The sequence below is a fragment of the Aotus nancymaae genome, unplaced genomic scaffold (assembly GCF_030222135.1).
Source record: "Aotus nancymaae isolate 86718 unplaced genomic scaffold, 86718_ANA_hifiasm-v0.15.2.pri h1tg000067l, whole genome shotgun sequence".
In the NCBI taxonomy this organism is placed as follows: domain Eukaryota; kingdom Metazoa; phylum Chordata; class Mammalia; order Primates; family Aotidae; genus Aotus; species Aotus nancymaae.
The window spans coordinates 13,359,903-13,376,282 of NW_026988482.1; the positions used below are offsets into that span (position 1 = coordinate 13,359,903).

The following is a 16,380-nucleotide window of genomic DNA, read 5'->3' on the forward strand; positions in this document are numbered from 1 at the left end:
GATAATAACTTAGAAAGGGAGGACAAGAGCATTTTCATTCATTAAGGATTTTGAAGTTTTCTTCAAATATTTCATATCAATTTAAAAGACATTTCACTATAAAATATCTGGCTTCCTAAATTACTTTATGCAGTTTGGTAGATTATTAGCCTAATCACAAAATCACATCCATCAGAATCACAACTTGTTTGGACAGATATCAGTTAGCATTTATTGTGTGCTCAATGCTAAAGATCTAGCAGCGAAGACAGATAAATGTTAGAAAAACAATATGGCATTGTACATAATTTTAGAATGACATAAATTTACCTTCAGTTATCCGTATATCATTATGCAAAATTTGAAAGATACGAGAGCTATCATTCTTGCTTCTGGAGCTTGTATTTGAAATTTTTCTAGACTGCAAATTCATTTTGTCATACCTTGATGATTGCATTTAGTTTTTGAACTTGTCAACTCTACAGTTAGATTATTTAAAAACTATTTCCAGAGATATTGTTATTAATCTTTGAATGTTCAGAATTTTTATTTTCCCCCCAAAATTGTTTAATTCCATTTCAGGTCTATCAGTGTTCGCTATCTTCTTATATTATATATATATATATCTATTTATTTATTTTATTTATTTATTTTTGAGACGGAGTTTTGCTCTTGTTACCCAGGCTGGAGTGCAATGGCGCGATCTTGGCTCACCGCAACCTCCGCCTCCTGGGTTCAGGCAATTCTCCTGCCTCAGCCTCCTGAGTAGCTGGGACTACAGGCACGCGCCACCGTGCCCAGCTAATTTTTTGTATTTTTAGTAGAGATGGGGTTTCACCTTGTTGACCAGGATGGTCTCGATCTCTTGACCTAGTAATCCGCCCGCCTCGGCCTCCCAAAGTGCTGGGATTACAGGCGTGAGCCACTGTGCCCGGCCCTATTATATATATTTATTATATATACTCTATATATTCACAATATTCAAATATACTTTCTTTTAAAATCAGCAATTTTGCCTTTAACTAATATAAAATAACATATATATGTTATTTATACATATATGTATGTGCATATACTCAGTGTTTACCTTAACAGGTAATTTTTGTCTGTCAGAAATTGTGTTCTGAGAAATATATAACTTGTTCATTATTGAACTATAACTTGTTCATCACTTGGTTCTGGGATTTAAATACCATCTTGTGTTGGAAGATATGCTTGCATTGTTCCTATAAGTGTTTATCATCATCTTGCCTAAAAACACTGTGATGGGAGTATATTCTTGCCCACTGACCAAATAGAATACCTTTAAGCCTCTTATATTTTCTTAAGTGCATAACCTCTCTCATAAACTGCGTCTTTGCTGTAGGAAATCATTGCAAGTAGGATAAAGGAACAGACACTAGCTTATTCATAGTTACATACTTTGAAAGGCATAGTTTGGTAAGGCAGCTTAGCAATGCTTTAAGTATAAGATACACTGGGCCATACATTTGATTTGTAATCAGATTGTAAGAAGCGAATGTTTCTTACTGTAGTCGCTGTTTTCGTCCTTGGTCCCATCAATGGTACCATCTGGGTGCATCTGCAGGAAATATCCCTGCTGGCTAAATAACCTTGTCACAATCCCTTTCAGCTGGGGTTCTGCAAAACAAAATAATTATTCAAATTTTTATGTGGCTTATAAAAATGCACACTTACAAATTGTTAAAAAATCCTGTAAGTAAATACATAAATGCCAATAGCTTCAATATTGAATTACGTGTTTGGGAGTTGAGTATTTCAGTAACATATCTATGCTTTTTTTCCATCTAGAGGTAGAGCCATAACACTTTTAGCAGTAAACTAAATGCAAATAAATAAAAGCTAATTATGATTAGGAAAATACAGAGAAATGCTAAAAACTGAATTATTTTGCTCCCTTGTGCATCTGGTGTCTGACTACAAGATTTCCAGGACTTGTCTGACTACAAGTCCCATTCCAGAATTATTGTTTAGGCCAAAATGCCTCTGTAATTACTAAAGTTTCTAGCAGTCATAGTCAGCTCCATAAGATTTCTATTTCTGCAGGATGTCAGCTGTCCATCAGAAGCTCCTGGGTTTTGAATTTGTAAGCAAGTTCAACCAGAGAGAATAGCTTGGATGAGAACCACAGGCAATAGCAAAACTCCCGTGGCCATGAGATGTCACTGGGAAATACGTGAAAATACAAATTTCACCTTCACTAAATACTTCACCAGAGAGGAGCCTCAGTATTCCAAAGGTCATCTCTCTAGTACAAAAAAAAAAAAAAAAAAAAAAAAGGTCAAGTCATACATATTTCTTTAAGTATTTCAGCCAGGATTGCTCAACTTTTAAAAACTCTCTAAACACAAATACCTTCAAACTAACCTTTGTATAACACATTTGAATTTTTGTGCATCAGCTAACATAGTATATAAAGCGTTCTCATTGCAGCGCTGGCTGCCAGCAACAATCTAGTTTCCACCGCATCACCGTTTTTGTCTCTATTGTTGAGCAAAAATGAATTATTCCAGTGCACTTATAGCCCTAATTATTTCATTAAAATGAGGAGAAAAAGAAAAATGCTGCTTCTGGTGATAAAAATTGAGGCAAAGATGGAAATTGTATGATTGCTGAAGTAGCAACATGGTATCCTCAGAAGGACAACTGCTGAATTTAAGCTAGTCAACTTCATCTTTCAACCATTTATTCAACTAATGTTTACCAAGACTGTCTTTTTTCGGCCAAACAATATGGTAGGCACTGTGTGTTACACTGAATACATGTATCGATGTTTATGTCTAAAGGAGAATTCTAATTAAGCATTTACTGTGATTATTTCTTTGGGAACTGGCCTACACAGTATAACAAGTGTCTACAGTTGGGACTTTTGCACATGTGACTTGATCACATTCACATTATTTGGGAATATGGGGAAATGCCTCTGATAACACATCTTTTTAGCAGTCCTAGGAAGCAAAAGAGATGTCAAGAAAATCAGGAATGAGGGAGCAGGCTAATGAAAAAAGAACTGAACTGGAAATTAGGCATTCTAACTAATAGGTTTGTACTGACTTTATGAGTTAAATAAATTCATTTTTTTTATGACAGAGTCTCACTCTCTTGCCCAGGCTGGAGTGCAGTGGCACAATCTCGGCTCACTGTAACCTCCACCTCCTGGGTTCAAGTGAGTCTCCTGTTTCAGTCTCCTGAGTAGCTGGGATTACAGGTGCACGCCACCACAACTAACTAATTTTTGTATTTTTAGTAGAGATGGGATTTCACCATGTTGGTCAGGCTGGTCTCGAACTCCTGACCTCGTGATCTGCCTGCCTTGGCCTCCCAAAGTGCTAGGATTACAGGTGTGAACCTTCACGCCCGGCCAATAAATTCAATTTTTTTAAATTTGTGGGTCTCAATGTCCTCATCAATAAAAATCTGAAAGTTAAACTGAATGATTGTTCCCTCATATGAGTCTCTATTCACTTTGGGCATATTCGAATCCTCTGCCTTGAGTGGTGGCAGAAATAGAAGAATGGATTTGTCTTCAATGCACACCTTCCATAGGCTCATCCAATCCCACAAAAGTCGGGGAAACCCATGACTAACTAACGTCGCTGTAAACAACTCTCTGTATGCCTCCGCCTTTGGCTACTTGGCTGACAGGTAGCTTCTGATGTGGTAGAATCACCCACAGATTTGAACCACAAATGCTGTGTGGCCCTGAGCAACTCATCTAACATCTGAATTTCAAGTTTTTTAAATCTATATAGTAAGATAAAAAACAGTCCTACCCTAACTATGATTATTGCAAATTTCACATGAATGATGAAAGAGTATGAATTAGAAAACCCACAAAATATACATCCTAATTAGAGTCTAATGTTTCAACTATGAAAATCAAGGACACAGTATAAGGGAGGTAAAAGAAGAATTCTGAGAAAAGAATATGTCTCTAGCTTCTGCTTTAGTAAAATATTAACTGAGCTTGTAAAGCCACTAAAGTAAACAGTGGGCTAAAAGTATAGGATAGAAAATGATAGAAGAGAGGAAGAGGGTAACTGTCTTACAATTCATATTTTACTTCTAATAAGCTTGATAAAGTCACTTTAAGAAGTCATGGTTTTATTGGTAATGAGAGGCATGGCAGCTTAGTCATTAGTGCCTGTAAATGATTGTTTGTTTTCTTCGTGCTCCTCTTTCTGTACCTGTAATTAAACACTTCTTTTGCCTTGGTGGAGCCATCCCTCTGTTAGAGCCCTGGGGATTTGGGTTGGTAACTCCTGCTCAGGATAATGAGCATCAGACTCTGAGCACGCACCTCTGAGAGTAGTACCAGAACAGGTTCAAGAGTCTGTGTTTTAATTATGTTGTGATATGTGAAAATGAACATCCTGAATTATAGAAGTTTCAAGGAGACTTGACTGTCTATTGAAAAAAATACCTTGAACGTAGATGTGTTACAGAAAGCTGTGTAGCCTGACTGGCATTTTATATGTCTACTGCCATCTATCAAGTCCTACTAACCTTTCCAGGTTCAGCTCAACATCACCTCCTCCATGAAGGCTTGGCTATCATAAGTGAGGATCTCCTTTATAATGGGGAAAACCAGAACATGTTTTGCTCTATTTTAAAGAAAGGAGGTACAAAATGAGACCACTTTTCAGCACATCCAGCATCCTGGGTACATCAACTAACACACATTTATTTGTTAGACTATGCTCGGGAACCCAAGATATGAATAAAATCTTTGCCGTCCTCAGGGAGTACCCAGTCTGATTCATGAAACATATTTATGTATAATACTAGTGTGGGAGAGCTGATAAATGAGGAAGTGAAGCACAGTGGTGTGACGGCACCAAGGAGCAAGGGACCAGTTCTGTCTGAAGGTTGGGATAAGGCACTTCATTGTGTGGAATGTCCTTCCTCTGGTTTCCTTGCCTATGACAATCCTACACTGGACATTCCACACAAAACATGGCAACTCTGGGAATGATGCAGAGTCTGATAAAGACAGAATAGAGAAAAAGGGTTCTCAAATGCAGACACGCAAGTATGTGCCTGTTCTCAACAAATGTTCATAGCACAACAGTGACACTCAGACAAATAGGGTCAATGGAATAAGTTTTCCATGAAGCTCTTTTTTTTCTCAGTTTATGTGACTCCTGGATTTTAAGATTACGCTCTTCCATTATTATTTTTCTTTTTTTAATGAAATGATGGCTATATTATTAGATGGTGGGGAGGAAGGGTTGGTTTGTTCCCTTTTGTGCTCTAAAGTGGTGTGGCAAATACTGCTAGCATTTCACTGAAATCCATTTCCTCTTTTTTCTGGGCACCCAGCTAGACCATATGTCCTAGCCTCCCTTGCAGTTAGGTTTGGCAGATGAATGAGTGTCATATGGAATGTAAGTGGAAGTGATGTGTGCCATTTTCAGGCCAAGGTTTTTAAAAGCAAACATTCTCCTCCACATTCTCTTTTCCTTAACACCGGCCAGATTAAGATAACATAGCCCTAGGGGCCACAGAAGCAACAGAATGGAAGAATGTTGGGTCCCTGAATAACAGGTAAAGAAAAGATGACAGCCATTGAAATAGCTACCTTGGACACTGAAATGAATAAGAAATAAGTTTCCATTGGCTGTGCACAATGTGCTTTGAACTTCCTTCCAAAAAATACAATATGGAAAGGGAAGGAGTGAGTAATATTATGGTAGAGAAACCTAACAAACAAAGCACCATCTCAGTCAAGTGATCAAGGTTAATATCATCAATTATAAAACATGCTGATATTATGTACTCTTGAGATGTGATGAGCATAGCACTTTACCTCTGTGATCTTCCTCCAAAAAACCCACAACCTCAGTCTAATCATGAAAAAAAAATAGACAAATGCCAATTAAAGACTATTCTACAAAATACTTGACCATTACTCCTCAAAATGGATTGTTCATAACACAAGGGATAAATGCTTGACGTGAGAGATAATCTATTTGCCATGATGTGATTACTATGCATCATATGTCTGTATCAAAATATCTCATGAACTCTACAAATATATACACCTACCATGTACCCATAAAAGTTAAAAATTAATTTTTTTAAGAAAACCCTATCAATGTCACTGAAGAAAGTGAGTGTCTAGGAAAAAGTCATAAATAAAAGGAGTCTAAAAAGACATGACAACTATATGTAATGGGGCATTCTGAATGAGATCCTAGAGCTGAAAAAGAACATTATATAAAAATGAAGGAAAGTTGAATAAAGTATGGATTTTAGTTAAACATACTGTAATGATAGATTCTTAATTGTGACAAATGTCTCACACGAATGTAAGCTGTTACTATGGGAAATTGGATATAGGGTATATGGGAACTCCGTACTATCTTCACAGCTCCACAAATTTAAAAACATTCTAAAATAATAGGTTTATTAAAAATACTAAGTACAGCCAAAAAAGCAAGTAAGAAATTTTTTCCTCAAAGAGGCTGAATGATAAAGAAGGTAAAGGATATAGGTCCACGAGTTCAATACCACTTCCCTTCAGGATGACATGGCAGTTTCAGCAGAAGGTTTGAATTCAGAGCCACTCAGAAGAACTGACACATGCGGGAGCTATCTAGACGTTCCTGCTGGCTTGACAGTCCATCTAGTGCTATGGAGCATTTCCTAGGTACGCAATGGAAACCCAGAACAGAGACAGGGCCAAGGGGCCCTGACAACACATCTCAGGATGAATATTCAATTACGGGAAATAGGATGAATTTAGACGTGGAAAGGATAGACACTTTCCTTCATTAACTTCAAAGGTAAAAAACAAAAAAAAAACTCTGGCTGAGAGACACAGTGTCTTTTCCAAGGTCACATAGCTAACACACTGATGAGTTCAGAGAAGAACTCAGTTCCTGTATATTGAATGGACATCATCCTTTCCTTTCCAAAGAGCGGCCAAGACATAATTCTTACCATATTAAAGCTGAGGGTTTAGGGAGCAAGAAGGGAGAAGAGAGGAGAAAAGAAGGAGGGGAGAGTATCTAGTTGTACATCAGTTATTAGAGTATGGGTTGATAAAGAGAGGCAGTTACAGAAAACTGTGCAAGAAATATATATACAACATACATATTTTAGTATCAAAGGTTTTATATTTGTATAAAATCAAAGGTTTTATATTTATATAAAATATATATTTATATTTACATATTTATATATATATACAAAAATATAAAACCTTTGATAACTAAAATCGTCTAGGGCCAGCATAATCACATATATCCAAACTTTAAAGAAAGTGTCTACATATAAACTCCAATCTAAAATGAAAACTATTATAACAGTGATGAAAGTTATGTAATGGAGGGCATATCTAGAGAATTAATAATACTTTTAATAACAATGACCATATTTGAACGCATTTCCTTCATGGCAGGCACTCTTTCGATAATTTTGCTATGGTTTTATTTATTATGCAAAACAACTGACTGTATGAGGTACTCTTCTCATTTTTCAATTTTTGTTGAGATTCAAGAAAGCTGCATCGCTTTTACCCAAGGTTACAGAGCTAAAAACGAAGAGGCAGGTCTAGCTTAAGAGTCTATTGTGACAGCCACTCTCTAGCACTGTTCGGTCACTTTTAAAAGAATACTGGCAAAACTGGAACATGTGCAGAGGAAAGGGGGCCAAATAAAGAGGGAATGTAGACTGTCACATGAAGAATGGCTGAATTTACAGTGGCTGTGCAGCCTAGAATACGGAGGATTTGGAGAGCTGTCTCCACATTCTTGAAAATCCCAAGAAGTAAACAGCCAATTTTTGACCTAGGGCCAATGGGTGAAAGTTACAGGAATGAAGATTTAAAAGATCTTTCTGTTGATTGTATTCAAAGAGAGAACAGGCTGCCTAAGGAAAGAGTGAGTTTTCCATCACAGACCTAACCAGGAAGAAGCAGAAAAACTACAGATCTGAGCAGCTGTAAAGGACACGGATGTCTCCAAAGACTGAGACTATGAGTGAGAATGAAAGGTCCTTTCTAACCCTGATGTCCTGAAAAGCTTTGGGATAAGCCAGATGGTCCACTAAATACAATTTCACTTTTCTGTTTCCTTAGTTGGTGCTTAAGACAGGGAATTAAAAAGACTGTTTACCAGGCATCCGGAAAATGCACTGTTCTTTATAAATGGTAAACATGGATTGTGGAGTAGTTTGATGTGTTCTTTTAATCAGTCTCTTTGGGTTTACAAATGGGCCTTTGGTATTAACATTTAATGTTGTCCACTTAAAGGAACTGAGATTGAAGAAGCTGTTAAATGTAATTCTTGACAAGTGGTTCTGGAGCATTACACTGATGCAGACTTCAAAATTAGACTATTAGGGCTAAACAATGTTCATAAGCAAATACATTTCTGACCAATCATAACTAAAGGGTATTGACTAGGGCATATTTACATACCATAAATCAAAGTCCCAGACAAATCAGAAATAAGCTACAGTAAGCATTTGAAAAAGAATGGAACTTATCTGGACTTCTCAATACATTGAAAAATAGCAACTATATTGAGTTATGGGTATTCATTAAAAATATATGCTATTTAGTAAAAGAGAAGAGGCCTGAAGCCCCTCATTCACTCAACAGACTGCAGCGAACAGACCTAGAGGAACACCTTCCAGAAATGAAAAGATAAGGCTGAAGATGTGTCACTGTAAGCCTGGCGGAAATCTGCTCTGTGGAGTAAAATGAGTCCTGTCCTATCCCTCATCTTCAATCTCCCCATTGGTCAGATGAAGATGATAGACACCATCAGCAGTTACCTACCTGAGGGCCATGACTGTCTCCACAAAATGCTAACATCCCAAGGCGTTTCTGTTACTAAACGCATATCTATTTACTTGATCAACAGATACTATTGGCACATTTTATTTTTAAAAAATGAATATTTATTAAGCAGCAGCCTTTGCGACAGATATTCTTCTGAGCACAAGGGAAAATCAGTTGTGTGCTGCTAGTAAACCAGCTTTCCCCCACCTCCCTCCCCTGCCAAAAAGACAGAGCAGATAAGAAAACCCAGAACCAGACTTCTATGAGATGACTTCCACGGCGCAACTACTTCATGTATGACTGTAAAACTACTACCTGACATCACTGAACATAGATGTGAAGCTGAAAAGAGGTGAGCACCATCAGCTCCGGCTCAACACTGACTATGATAGAGGATAAAACATAAAGTGTGCATTCTAGTAGGGAGACGGAAAATAAACATATAAACAATATGTAATAGAAGGTTAATATAAGTGCTCTGATAAAAATGAAGGCAATAAAAAAAGATAGAGCATGCAAGGGATGGATGTGTTATGGTGGACAGACCTAAAGGAAGAGAGGAAGGAAATCGTTAAGGCTATCTAACAGAAATGCATTCCAGGAGCAGGGAGCAGCAAGTGTAAAGTAATCCTAATACTTGACAAGATTAAGAACCAGCAGATGAGAGCTCTCTGAAGAGCCTTCCTCTATGCCAAGAGTCCACCAACTATAGCCCTATGGCTGCCAATGTTGTTAATAAAGTTTTATTAGAGCATGGCCATGTCCATTCACTAATGCATTGCCTCTGGCTGCTTTCACGCTAAAACAAAGGTGAGTAGTTGGAACAGATACCCTAAACCCCGCAAAGCCTGAAATCTTTACTAACAGACCCTTTAAGGAGAGTCTGCCAGCCCTTTCTCTACCTGCTTTCTCTTGCTTCTGTAGTTCCCTCTGCCTGAAATGCACAACCCCTGCCTTCCTCCTCTGCCCAGGAGTCCTCCAGAGCCTTCTAAGCACAGCTTTCTTCCACAGGGTCTTTCCTGACACCCTGAGGCAAAATTAATCACTCCCTCTTCAGAGCTCCATTGTGCACGGGTTAAGAGAGCTGTGTGCTCTTTTAGAGCTGCTTGCTTACACCTCTGTCTCTGGTGCTGAACTATGAACTTTTCAGGGCAAAGAGCTTATTCATCAACTCTATACCAGCACCTAACACAGTGCCAGGCACAGGGTAGATAAGGAGTGTTTGTATGCTGAAGGAATGAAAGTAATAAGTTATACTTGGCATTTTCCTTTGTCACCTGTGACTTTCAAAGGAGATTCTCATTTGTATAAAGAGCTGTTTATAGCTGTTTAATATAATGCCTCTGGCCTCTAGTGCGTTTCTTTCGATTTTGTCCTGACCGCTGATCACAGTCTGACAAGCACAGCAGCCTCCCCCATAAACAGTCTCCAAAAAAAAAAAAAAAAAAAAAGTCTCCAAAGCCCTGAGTTGCCTCACACTTCAACGGAAATCGAGTGACCTTGAGACAGGCAATCCTTAACCTTCATACTGTCTCAAAGCTAAATCCAAAGAAAAAACCCCTGCATTTTTGGAGTTTCCTCTTCACCAAAGCAGTCTGAGCTACAGAAGACAGGAGACAGAGGGCAGGAAACCTGAGCTAAGATGTGAAACGCCAACAGGGACAAGGTTTTTGTACTGAGCTAATTTTATTCCTCATAGCATTAGCCCCCTTTCTCCTAGAGTCTTCTTTGTAATATGCTCATGAAAATTTAAAATAACTCCTGCACCATTTATTGACTTCCGACATGCACTAGGTGCTGGGTACAAAGATGAGTAAGATGCAATTCCTGCCTTGAAGGCACCCACGGCCTCATCAGGGAGACACATACACAACTAATCATTATAGCAGTGAACATGAAAAGTGCTGTCATAAATGAACAAACAAAATGCCATGAAATCACAGAATGGGATGCTAATTTTACCTGGAATGGCAGGTTCTGGGACAAGAAACAGTTACAAAAGGCTTTGAAGATGAAGCATCATTTTATAGTTAGCCCCAGAATAGGTAGGAGGACTTTGCTTTGAACATCACCAGCAGAAGCAAGGGTGCAGAGGGATGCATGTGCTTAGCATGTGTAGGGACCAGGTATGTAGATGGGTGTGGCCAGGGTGAAGGAAATACAGCGGTGTATGCAGAGGCTAGAGGTGACAGCAGAAAAGAAACAGGGTCCAGGACACTTGAGGGTCCTTAAGCAAAGCTATTAACAAGTTTTACTTTATTTTTAAATCAATCATCTCCAAACTTTTCTAATTGTACATCTCTATCAGTAAATTATTTTAAATCTGTAGCCTCCAAATAAGTATCTTTATAATTCGTGTCACGTGTATGCACCACTCTGTAAATTATGTGTATAATATAAATCAAAATAGGAATTTTTAAATGAGATCAATGATAAGCACAAGCAAAATTTTTAATTGACAGACATGGTGCTGCATACCTGCACTCCTAGCTGCTCAGGAGGCTGAGGTGGGAGGACTGCTTGAGCCCGGAAGTACAAGGCTGCAGCGAACTACGACTGCATCATTGTACTCCAGCCTGGGAGACAGATGAGAACTTGTATTTAAAAAAAAAAAAAAAAAAAAGTTGTAATAGTATTTTTTTCATATGCCAAAGGCTGTCAGGCCCCACATACTTCAGAGGCCGATGCATTAAGCAATGGGAAATCTTAGAAGGATTTTAAGTCAGGGGCTAAAATTATGAGGTAGTATTTTAGAAAGTCAAACTGAAGAACAATAGTGAAGGCGGAGTTAAAATAGGTGATACTGTGGTCATGGGAGCCAGTAGGGAGCTATTCCACATAATAATGGCCCTAGACCGGGCGTGGTGGCTCACGCCTGTAATCCAAGCACTTTGGAGGCCAAGGCGGGCGGATCACCTGAGGTCGGGAGTTCAAGACCAGCCTTACCAACATGGTGAAACCCAGTCTTAAAAAAAAAATTAAAAAAATAAATGAATAAAAAATAAGGGCCCTAGATAGGCACTGGCAATGGAGATGCAAAAAGCTGTCAGCCAGAGGACTGACTGTGCTTGGTGTGCTAATGTTCCAGCCACCTTAAGGATGAAAGTCTCATTTCAGTTGTAAATCCAAATCCCAAATCCGAATCGCAGTCAATCATCACTTTCCTAAGGGAGCCCTATTTAAATGTAGAATATTAATGAAGGTGTGGGTGAAGAAAGCTTAATGCAGGCAGTCTCATGAAGCCTAATACCTTCTTGCCCTTTAAGAATCTCCGTTCATGGAGGGGAGTTTGATACTGGTCAACCTCACTGGGTCAAAACTCCTCGGTCTTTCTCAAACGACCATCCAGAGAAGTAGACCTGGAATGAACATGGCTTTCCAGGCAGCTTAAAAATGACTGCTGGAGACCTTAGATCACAAGACACTTCAGACATGAAGATAATTCTAAAATCTTAAGATTTCAGAGCCAGAAAAGCCATTCAGGACAATCTAATTCAAGGCTCATGTTACAGATGAAGAAATGAAACACAGGGAGAGGGGAAATTCTCATGGCAGCACAGGATTTTTCAGTTCTTTGCCTCCCAGAGGTTTCCTGATCTTATCCCAAACTAGCTGCATGGTATCCAGAAAGCTATTTCATTTCTTCATGCATAGGCATACTTTGCTTCTCATGAAATTGTTTAGATGACTGAGATCTACTTCTAAAGGCTGTTCTAAGAAATTAGGAATACACATTATAGTGTGCTATATGACTAGGAAACCGTGCTTATATGGAAGATTGAACTTTCAGACAGAATTAACATAGATAGGAAAACCTATAGTTAGTTAGCAGAAGCAATGGGCAAATTCTCCTGAGTTTCATACACAGATAGGAAATGGCAAGCACTTAACAAATGCCAGACACTTTATGTGGATTATCTCTGAATTTCCATTGAAATAATTTAAAGCAGGTGCTATCATTGGGCCAATATATACAGGGGAACTAACTGAGGCTTACAGAGGCTAAATCACTAGTGCTAAATTACAGAGTTAACCCATGCCAGTGCCAAGGTGGAAGCTTTTTGCTTTACACCTTCTCATTGCTAATCATCAACTGTCTTTTGAAGAACTCTAACATGCTAATACCGCTTTAACTGGGATCAGCCTACAAAACCTGTGGAAATCTATAAAGCCAGGGACCAGGAATAAAAAGCAAACACTAAACTGGAGTTGAGAACATAGCTTTTGGCCTCCTGTTACAAAAAAAGTGGCGGGGATGTAGACACTTCTATGCACACAGAAAGTCTTCTGTAATAAAAGCATCCTCATTTGGCACAGAAAAATCTTCTTAGTCTCTTTTTTCACAGACACATCTTTTGGCACCAGAAATAAATGAACAGGACACATTATTTGGGCGAGCACAGGCATGACAGTTCCCTGACATCAGGGGAGCTGCACAAATGTTGGACTTGTCCTGAAACTGCCTTGGATATCAGAGGAGGTCTGTTTATCCAGGTTGGCAAGCCTGAGGAATTCCCTCATGCACCCTGAATGTAAATTACCTGCAGGGATAATATTATTGTTGTTAAATGTGATTTTTGTCTTTCATATTTTCATACCATACACACACACACACACACACACACACACACACACACAAAAGCTTTGTCGTTGCAGAGTCAACGAGAGTGAGCTCTAGGGATAATAATATTTCTGGCAAAAGAGTAGTTGAGAGCTCCAAGAGCACATCCGCCAGCCTTGACCCTGGTAAGTTCAGGCAGGGTGGTGCAGGGGGATATGCAGTTCAGAAGGAGCCAGACATTTAGGGCCTAATTCCAATTGTTTGCTCCTCTCCATCCCCACTGCCTCCACCTTTGTTCAGACCATCAAGTGCTCTGGGCTAGATTCCTCTATAGCCTCCTCAACTAACACTCTTACTCTCTTTCCCTTCCAAAGCACACTACAGTCAAGCTAATATTTTACGATATAAATTGGATCATGCCACTCATCTGCTTAAACTCTTTAACAGCTTCCCATTTCACTTACAATAAAACATCAGACCCTTAGCATGGCCGGGAGAGCTTTGCACCATCTGGCTCCTGCCTACAGTTTCATCATCATCTCATTTTACTCTCTCCCTGGCTCACTAAGCTCTAGGCACATGCACCCTCTTTCTATTCAGACCTAGGGATTTTTGCACAAACATTTCCCTCTGTTTGGATTGATTTCTTCCTGAAATAAATTCACGTCACTGCATAAATGCAATTTCATAGAGGTCTTGTCTAGGCCTCCAATCTAAATTTGCCTCCACATTTGTACAGTTATAATCTGGCAGCACACAGGTTTTTCTTTTTCCTCCCTTCATTTCATGTACTTCAATTTGGAATTAGATATCTATTTCTCTCTGTTGTTTAATATCTATTTTCCACTCTAGCCTCCTTGAGGGTGAGGCCATGAAACTTTTTATTACAAAATACCTAGTTCTTAGCATAATGCCTATTTAACACATAGAAAGCAAATTTTTTTTTTTTCAGTGACCTAGTTTATTTTCTCTGGGCTTCAGATTTCATCTATAAAACTACTGAATTGGAAGAGTTCAGTGGCTCCAAGTCTAGGTCCTAGAAACCTAAGGGAGTCTCAGGTCAAGATAGATCCTTACAGATTATTTTTAATAAATTAGAATTAAAAATGGAGAAAATACTTTTAATAGATATCTCTTACCACTGTAAATCAATGAAGATTCTTAAAATTTCAATTAAATTATAATCTATACAAACTATATTGATACAATTTATTACTTGATATTACATCGCACAAAAGAGTACTGAAAATATTTATCAAATGTGGATAACAGATGCACTGTAAATATATAAACAGGGGTTGTGTGCTATAACTGAAATTCCATTTTGGGAGGTTCTTAGGGACAAGTGAAACACAGGTACAAGAAACTACCACTGTGATATAGATGCTAAGATCTCATCAATAAAGAAATGAACCAGTGCTTTCAGACGAAGTGCCAGGACAATACTTTGAAGAGTGGCTGATTTGATTGTAGATACACATTACCAAAGCCTACTTCTCTCATAACCAACTCCAAGAAGTATACTTCAGATTCAATACAGCAAGCATTGATCTATCCATAGCTAAAGATTCTCTCTAACCTTACAAAGAAGGCCAGCTTGACTTTTGACACCCATAACCTATTTTAAAAATTAAGAATGGTTTCCCATTCACATGTGACGTTATTATATTAAGAAAAGGCATGATTTGTCAACAAATAATTTTTAAAGGGCAAGTGTCTGTTAAACATTAAAGTGTATGTTGAATTTTGTCTATGTATAACAGAATCAAAAATACAAATACATTTTTTTATTTGATGCTTGCTTCAAAATCCCGCACTTTGCTTTATAAAAACTGGTTTAATTTTAGAATCTCTGTGTTTTCTTTCTAGTGACCAAATGAAATTTAAAAATTGAAGCTCTTCCCCAGTATGTATCCATACATAATCTATTCTGTCCACGGATCACCTCTGTAGTCATAAATGGAAAACCAAATTAGATACAATGTTCATAAGATTTTCTTCTTTAACTCTGATATTGAGGCTCTAAAAAATCTACATGTACCACGTAGGAATTTTTATCAGTGATTTTAATTTGTTTTGGTGAAGATTCTCTTATGATTTGAAGATGTATTATAATTTTACCTATCCATTAACAGTTTTATTAATTCGAGTTATCTTTTCAGCATGAAATATTTCAAACATGCAGAAAACAGAAAAATAATAACAACTTTCAATAGTGCTTATCATAAATTAGGGACTCAAATGATTTATATGCCTAGTACTTACTCATTCCATCTTTGCATTAGCTGTATGAAGTTAGCATTATTTTTTCTCTCTCATTTTGTAGATACTAATACTAAGGCACAAGTGAAGTGACTGACCAATGGCTCACCCACATGTCATATGTAGAAGGGCTATGAAGATTTGAGCCCAGGCAGTCTGGATCTAGAACCCACAGAACACATTATCATTCTCACTGCCTCTCAAATATCCATGTATTCATCATCCATATTTAACAAATACTAGCATTTTCCATCATTGCTTTAAATCATTTCACAGAATTAAACCATTACAGTCATCTCTTTAATTCCATTCCATCACTTTGCTAACGAGATTCAACCATATTTCTGAATTTGGGAGGTAGCCTTCCTATTCATATAGCTGTGCCTGTACTCCCTCTGTAAATATTCACAAAAAGTGCCTACTGCAGTTTTCTGTGTGTACATTTTAACATAAAGATATGCCATGTATATTATCCAGCAATTTGATTATCTGGTTCAACATTGTATTAACACCATATACATTGGATTTTGAATTTTCACCTGATTTGAAATTTCCATAATAGATGACTATAGTCATTTTGCTTTAAATTTTCTGATTTAGCTATTTTTATTTATGTCATCTTAGTTTGTGGTTTTTATTTATTATGCATTTCTTTGCTTCTTTATTTTATCCTTAGGTTCCTTCAGTTAGATCAACTTACACTCCCTCCAATTTTTCCCTTTATCTTGAATTGGAAATTACAGTTCTGTTTCTATTATTTTAGTAG

The 16,380-nt window shown here is 37.8% G+C and overlaps 1 protein-coding gene across 4 annotated transcripts in view; it reads right to left on the reverse strand.

Moving 5' to 3' along the window:
• The window catches only part of FGF12 (fibroblast growth factor 12), a 587,631-nt gene that overhangs the window by 213,304 nt on the left and 357,947 nt on the right, over positions 1 to 16,380 (reverse strand). For all 4 annotated transcript variants that reach the window (XM_012448940.2, XM_064366923.1, XM_012448939.2 and 1 more), the window contains one exon: positions 1,510 to 1,620. In XM_012448940.2, coding sequence (XP_012304363.1) covers positions 1,510 to 1,620 — 111 coding nt within the window. The remainder of the gene's footprint in view (positions 1 to 1,509; positions 1,621 to 16,380) is intronic.